Genomic DNA, 7,965 nt, shown 5'->3' on the forward strand with positions numbered 1-7,965 from the left:
CATATTGTCTAACTTAGGGGACTAAGGTATGCAGAAACTCTTAAACTGAGCACTGACGATCATCCTCTAGAGATGTCCTTACTCTCTAGGAAGCAAAGGCTCCTGATTTCAGTATGACAAGTTGGATGGTCCAAATGTCACTCCAAGCTCCAGTTCCCTTTTCAGTCGCATCGGGCCCTGCTGGCAGTAAGGCTGGATACTGGATAGAAAATAAGGGACTTTTCCTGTTGAGGTATGAAGCAAATTGAGAGGGGGGTGGGGGGTGGAAGATTCAGATCGAACAAAAATTAGGTTATCTCAGGTTTTTCCAGCACAAAAAGAAAGAAGTAATGTTTTGTTGACATTTTGGTCAACAAATGTTTTTTTTAAACAAAGAAACAAAGTGTTTGGTTTATTCCCATGTTACTTGACCATTTTAATTCAGCATTTTTAGATAAAAATTGTTTCAAAACAAGAAACAAGAACTTAGTTACTAAAATATTAAAACAAATGCTTCAGCTTAACATCAGGAAGTTTAGGTACTTCCACCTACCTTTTTATGCTATTTTTTTTTTTCAGCTGAAAATATTCACTAAAGCTCAACCTGTATTTGTTAGTGACTCTCTCCCTCCAAACTCTGCTTTCTGTTCATTTAATCCAGAAAACATTCCCTCCAATGGACCTGCAGCACCTCATTGATTTCACTGGGACATGAATGCCACCATCAGGAACTGGACTTACAAAAGGACGAGAAACTGGCATTTTCCTGAGACCTGGGAGACTAACTTGGGAAGCTATTTTTGGTAAATTATATAGCTTTTTTTCTCTGGGAAGCTGTGACAGCATCCACAATACTTACTTTTATAATGTCCTTGGTGAAAATCAGAACGATGGCAGCAAAATGCTCGGGAACAACTTGTACATCCTAAGGCACATATGAAAGCATGTGTAAGAGTGAGAACAGGCTTTCATTAGCTTGGCATCAACATAATGTATCAGACAGCTGTTCATTTTGAGCTAAATGGGCTGTAGTTGATGCCCAGTAAGGACAACTGAAAGCCTTATAAACCACAATAAAATGGGGACTGCTCAATTTTCAGATAGGTGCATCAGAGAGCCATTTCACAGGGTAACACTTGACAGATATTTTCATTCTTCACAGCGTAAAAGTGGCCCAACAACCCCTCTTGATCCCCAAAACCAAAAGGCAATTTGTGGAGAGCAGCTTCCTGCTGCCCGTACCAAGCCAGTGCGGGCAGCACGGCCCTTCAGACACCCAGGACACCCTGTGGACCAGCCACCCCACAGCATGCTGGCAGTGGGCAGCCAACCCCCGGCAGAGCTGCTGCGTGGGATGTCTGCGAGCACAGAGCTTCCCGTGCCTCCTGGCATCAGCAGGCTGGCAGTGCACAAATGTGCCCACTGCCCACGCTCGGCTGCCCCTTCCCGAGGGACCTAGCAGCCCTCCTGCCACCTGCCCAGAAGCCTGCGTGACACATCAACCAGATGCAGTCACTCCCCCACCACAAATGGGCTCCCCATCACACTGGTGAAAAAACAGGTCCTTCAGCCTCCTTGCTGGAGCCTATGTGGTCCATCGCGGCCAAAACATTCCTCATCCCAAGTCTGCAGGAAACCCAATGGGCTGCATTTCGTGGGATGAGACTGGACTGTGAATGTAGCTGTAGAAGTCTTGTGACAAATCAAGAGCTCATTTACATTTTAGAAGAGACATCGAGGTCCCTCCCCTCAAAAATCCACCAGAGTCTGGAAGAGGATGCTCCTACAGTTAAACCAAAACTTTGACTTACTAGCACTGCCTGGCAAAGCTAAATAACAACCCCTGAGCCATACTGCAATATGCAAGTACTAAAAATAAAAGGTAAATTATACTAGGTGCTAGCTGCTGTCACAGTGACCCATACCTTAGGGTTTCAACCACATCTCTGCCACACAGTCCTCCCAAAGCAGGCTTTGTTGCCAAGCTTTTATATGTGCCACTGTTCAATCAAATCAAGCAGCCTTCTGCCAGAGTGTGAGCGAGATTAGGAAGTAGAACTGACTTATTTCAAGTCTCCTAAGAGCAAGGGGCAATTAACACAACCTCAAGAAATGAAGAACTGAACGTTCAAAAGAAAATGCAAAATTTCACAGTACAAGCTGGTTTTCTTCGCACTGGACAAGTCTTGAGGTGGCTATGTTTAAAGGTAACTAGATTTACTGAAATGCATCAATCGTGTTCTTAATATCAGCATTTCAGCCTTCAAAAGGTGAAAATGTCTGAAGGAGTCAGGTTCCCCATGGGATGATGCAGAGTTGCTTCTTCAGCCAAGTGCCGATGGAAGGAGAGGGCCGTCAGGCAGAGCTGGCTGGGCCAGCCCGCGAGAAGAGGCTTTGGCAAACACAATTACCATAAGATGCAGATCTCTTCTGCAGAACCCCAATAATGGAAAAAGCATCCAGATACTGAAGAGGTAAATGCAAAATGCAGCAAAAATGACTGTAACGAACAAAACGTGAACTTCCTCACCAATTGACTAATTTTGGAAAGAGGAACAGTCAAGTTCAGGAACAATATTCTGATGCTTCCCTACAAGAAGGATGAAAGAGGGGGAGAGAAGGCTCAGAAGAACACTAACGAAGAGGAACAGTCAAGTTCAGGAACAATATTCTGATGCTTCCCTACAAGAAGGATGAAAGAGGGGGAGAGAAGGCTCAGAAGAACACTAAGGACCCACATCGCTGCATGCAGCGAGGAGAGGAAGGCAGCCCTCCGAAGGCCTGCCCTGCAGAGCTGGCCAGAAGGCAACAGCAGGCTTAGGCCACACGCAAACAGACAAATTTCTACGTAGAAGTCAGGCAGCTGGAGAAGCAAGGCTGAGCGTGAAGGTCAGACACCCACAAGCCACCCAAGCAGCAGAAGTATCTTGCTGCTTCACAGACCTCAGTTTGGCAGTGACTTCTCCACCATGGGCTGCCCTTGGGTCTCCCAGGGAAGCACAGGGACAGGGGAAAAGCCCCTCAGCGCCTGCAGGCACAGGCAGGCTCCGACACCGGGGGGCTCAGCCACGGCCCCACGCAGCTCTCCCATCGCCATGGGGAAGCGCCTCCGCACTGCAGCATCCTCCCACTGCCCAGCTCCAAGATGCCACCGGGCTGGCCCCTCCGGGGCGATCTGGCTGCTGCCTCCCACGAGCCACAGCTTTGTGGAGGGCATATGCTTTTCATTCCGAACAAACAGACGCTTTATATATCAGAGGTAAAAGATTTTATTATCCCACGGATTTTTCCTAAGAAGTAAGAGTCCTACCAGACAAAATATACAAAGCATCTCATGTTTTCTTTCTAGACAACTGCATTCTCATCCTATGAAACAATGACCACGTTCGTTCATCTTAAAGAACCGAGGTTTGCCCTTACAGCTGCGGGATTGCACAGAGTTAGCATATTCAATGACCAGTTAATTCATGCAGAATCAGAAGGAAGGGGAAAAAGGTCTGTATGCTCACCTGAGTGCAGGCTTAGGTTCCTAGAAATGAAGAGAAATGCAGGGCTTAAATTTACCAGTTTGCAGTATTTCCATTAAGCGAACCAATTCTCTGAGCCTTCTTGTCATCCACTCCACGATAAAAGGTTAGGGCTAGTGGCAAGTTATCACTGGAAAAAACACAATGCTAGAAAAGCAAATACCCCTCTGTCAGTGGGAAACTTTCCTTACCAACCTGTATGAAGTGCACATAATTCTTCGTTTTACATCAAGCTTAAAGCAGAATGAAACCAAAGTGTCCTCCTCTACCTGTTAAAACTTAATGTTTATAGTTGACTATGGTTATACAAAAAAAAAAATTCTCAGCCCCTAAGGACATACTAACTCCTATTACATTACATGACCATTTTGAGATCCTGTTTTGTTTTCACATAATTAACTCACAGTATTATTACTTAAAAGTTTTATTCTAAAATATATTCACTTTTTTTCGTTCTGCTGAGTTAATGATTGTACTTGCATTTACGTTATCCTTCCCCTTCTAAAACAACAAGCTCATTTCAACAGATGGTGAACAAGTCCAGATTTGCTGGAAACCAATTAACAAGAATGTGCCAAGTTGAAACTCACCCCATTCTTTCAAGCCAAAAAACTGCCTGCATTTCAAGAATCTAATTAGTTTGAACTATATTTATGGAACAGAGGGAAGAATATTTAATTACTCTGCAATTCTTCTGTCTGATGATCAATAGAAATGCAGTTTTGTTCACACAATTTCTCTGCAGTATATCGATCAGCTGAATCTTGCCTTGTATCAATAGCTGTACTACAATGGTGCCTAAAGATAATGTGATACACGGCTGTGATACACAGTAATTACTATCAAAACAGCTTTCATCAGAGGAATTATACAAGAATACACACTCTGTTAAAAAAAAATCAAAATTCTGCTTCTGCACTTGCCAGTAACTACCAGTTCTGCTGCTGACACCACTTTGTATGTAGGCACGGCACCCCATCCGCACACAGATGGGATCTCGACAACTCAGGAGGAAAGACCCGTGTGAACATAACTCATCTTTCCAGGCAAGCAGAGCTGGCCAGGACAGACACAGGGCTGGGGTAAACCACTCAGCTCCACCCGCAGCCACGGCCTGGAGATGGGACATCAGTGGAGCTTTGGCACCTTGCATCAAAGATTCACCTCTTTATTTACTTGGGTAAAGTGACGGCAGATCTGCCCAGGATCCACAGCAGATGCAACTGTGTGTTAGAGAAAAGGCTACACAGCCTTGCACTTCACCCTCTGCTTTGTGGACGGGGCGCAGGGACATGTTGTGTCACTCGTGTCATTCCCAGCCCACCTTGGCCTCTCGCCCACCCTGAGCATTAGGATACCCTGCATTGCTCACTGGGTCACACTGAGGAGGAGACGTGGTGAGGGGTGAGTCCAGGAGCCAGTCATAAAAACAACATATTTGTCGCTTTCAGTGTTTGAAAATCTGATCTTCAGGGAGACAGCACACAGCAAACTGGGACCATCACAGCATGGTTTGGGCAGAAACCCTCCCTCTGCTGAGCTTTCTGAATCACCCTGTCTGTAGCCTGTAGCTATCCTTTTCCTAAGTGTACCTGGTTGCATATTTCTGGTTATTACACCAGCATCAAAATGGTAACCCTCCTCTTGTACACACACCTTCTGTCCTGGTGCCAAGGTAGCCTCAAAGCACTGTACCAGCCTGAAATCGCTCAGCCAGGAAAAGAGCACCTATTTCCAGCACTCCTGTTTCTCAGCCATCCCTTCTACCCAAAACCTGCTCCCAAAGGAGATTCCTGTGGTGTGGAAGAAGCTGCATCTACTCCCATGTTATCTTTGACCACTGTGTAAATTTAAGCCCAGCAAATGTCTCAGGTAGGTAGCAGGGAGAGAAGAGAATCCACTGTGAGGCCACAACGGACCCAAGAGGTTAGAGCTGCACAAGCAGGGGAGGGAATAAAAAAAGACAGATTACCATGTCTAAAGAGAGGGCTGAGAGCATGCGTGTGCATGTGTGTGCAAGCAAAGCCAAGGAAGGTTACATCTGGAGAGTGGCTTCATGACTTTTTGCAGATAACAGTTTCGACCACAAAAGTGTTTTCAAAGTGACGAATACGATGACAGTTTCCAGCCTCTCGTCGACTGATACCTAGAAGTGATTGAAAGAGAGGAGAGAGGAAATTCAACAAATAATAATCTACAAGAGCTGCAGCAAGTGGGGGAAGGAAAGCAGATGGGGTGCAACTGCTGAACACTGAAATGCAGGAACAACACAGCCCATGTGAAAAGCAGCGTAACCTGGTCTTTGGAAGAATAGCCATATTCTCTAGGCCATGGTCCTGCAGTAAGAGCTGCCATGAGCTGGGGGACCCTCATGGGAACAGCTGGTTTCAGCTGACAGAAAGCCTCACGAAACCAGCAGAAGTCACAGGCTGGGACAGAGCATAGCTCTGAATGCAGCCAAGGAGGGCTTAAAATCGCCACCCCTCTGGCTGTCTTTATCCCTGCATGCACTGATCCCGCTAAGGCCTCAGCCTCTCTGGGAAAAAAGTAATGCTTCCCATGCCCTTAAACTGCAGGATCTCAACTCTGGGCAGCTCTGCCAGGCAGCTACTCCCCTCTTACGGCAAACCCGGTGGTGCCCTGCTGACAAGAAGGATCGTGCCAGGGCTCCATGAGAGCAGCAGCCAGCGTGCCGGCAGCCCCGGGCACACTGTGCAGCTTCTGTTGGGAAAGCAACCACGAACTACAGCCACGGTGACTTCCCCACCCGAACGCTCTCAGCACCCTGCAGCCTCCCCAGAGATCCAAACCCAAACTGACTATAGGTTCATGCTCCAAGTAAGCCTTTAAGTACACCAGTATCTAAAACCAAATAAATACGAATACTGAAATTAAGGAGTTTTTTGCAGCAATGTTACCATTTGTATATAAGATACATATTGTTGATTTTCATGAAACCATCTTAAGGTAGTCCAATGTTCCCTCTTCAGAACTTTTCCGTATTATTAGGAACTTAATCAATTAAAGGCAGTTTGCAGATCTAATCTACCCTGAACAGCTGCCACTGAAGCGGGTGTCTCCATCAGGGAAATTTTCCAAACAGTTCCCAACATCACTGCTATTAGTTGAGCCCCAGGAGCCCATGTGTAAATAAATTGCTAGCTCCTGCAAACATTTTCTCAATGTTTCTATCAGGCTGATAGATGCAGCGATAGAAACACAGCACCCATGTGCAGCAGCATCATCCCAGATTTGGGTTTAGATGAATTAGATGGGAAACACCTCAAAAGATCTCCTCTGTGCTTACACCCGCAGCAAAAGCTCCCCTCTGGCCACGAAGAGGCCAGCATGGCTGTAACAGCAGAAATGATGACTGTGATGCGGGGGGAAAATGAGTTAGGACAGTCGAACACAGCAAGGCTCTTACGTCTCCTCGCACTCCTCCGCTTCAGCCTGTAGGTCTCCTTGCCGCTGCAGAGGCGGTAGATGAAGGAGCCGAGCTGCTCCATGTCACTGACATGCTCAGTCGCGATCATCTCCTCCTGGATTATGTATGTCTGAGGCAGGTATGTTCCCTTCTGAAATGACACAGTTTCCACCAAAATAAAGCACAAACAGTGCCGTGATCTCCTCCTCGAACAGAACTGTCTCACACAGAGCGTGAAGGACAGTCAAACCGTGGAAAACTAACTGTTTGAGGGCTCAAGCTCCACTTACCGAGGCCAGTTGACATACTTTCTTGTCCTTGCAGTAAACTGTCCCATGCACAGGACACAAAAAATGCATTAGATCCAAAAATTGAATGTTCACATAGGGGATGAAGCCAGTAGGATCAACCCTGTTATAAACTAACCCCAGTTTTAAAGGAGGGCGTGTAAGCTGTAACTCTGAGAGCACAGCAAACCCATCTGGAGAGGGATCAAGGCTCAACCAAAATGCCAGGAACTCCAGTGAAAATGTGCATTTTACATTTACTTCAAAAGGCAAAACCAAAAAATGCCAACCCTGCTCAGATTCCAACAGTTTCCTGAGTTTTCCACATTTCCCCCTCCTCCTCGGTCCATTCAGCATAGCCACAATCATCTCCTGCCCTTATAGCCCACAGGAACAGGGACTAGAGATGGGCCATGGGCACCACATTTAGAAACACCGCTCTGCACGGTAGCAGTGGGCACTCAGGGGAAAGCGAGCTCTCGCCACACTTCTGTCACCCCAGGGACATCGTCCAGCGACTCCGGGGCAGCGCAGGAAGGCAGCTCACGTCAGGGACCGAGCTGAGGCAAAGCAGCTCACACGAGCTCCCTGCTGCTGGGGTGGAGGCCACTATGAAGTCCAGGGTGATGAGTGGGGTGCCTGGTGGGGAGACATGGCAGAAAGCCACCAGGGGCTAGAAAAAACGGGGAGAGAGAAAATGGGGAACCTGGGAGCACCCCAGGACAGAGGCAGGGCGTTTCTCTCG

The 7,965-nt window shown here is 47.0% G+C and overlaps 1 protein-coding gene across 1 annotated transcript in view; it reads right to left on the reverse strand.

Annotated features, from left to right (window-relative positions):
- Nucleotides 1–5,308: 5,308 nt before the first annotated feature.
- ITM2C (integral membrane protein 2C) overlaps nucleotides 5,309–7,965 on the reverse strand; it is an 8,344-nt gene continuing 5,687 nt past the window's right edge. The window contains exons 4-5 of the mRNA XM_009577660.1: nucleotides 6,934–7,084; nucleotides 5,309–5,652 (exon numbers count right to left, since the gene is read on the reverse strand). Coding sequence (XP_009575955.1) covers nucleotides 5,561–5,652; nucleotides 6,934–7,084 — 243 coding nt within the window. The 3' untranslated portion in view covers nucleotides 5,309–5,560. The remainder of the gene's footprint in view (nucleotides 5,653–6,933; nucleotides 7,085–7,965) is intronic.

The sequence above is a fragment of the Fulmarus glacialis genome, unplaced genomic scaffold, assembly GCF_000690835.1.
Source record: "Fulmarus glacialis isolate BGI_N327 unplaced genomic scaffold, ASM69083v1 scaffold38395, whole genome shotgun sequence".
Classification (NCBI taxonomy): domain Eukaryota; kingdom Metazoa; phylum Chordata; class Aves; order Procellariiformes; family Procellariidae; genus Fulmarus; species Fulmarus glacialis.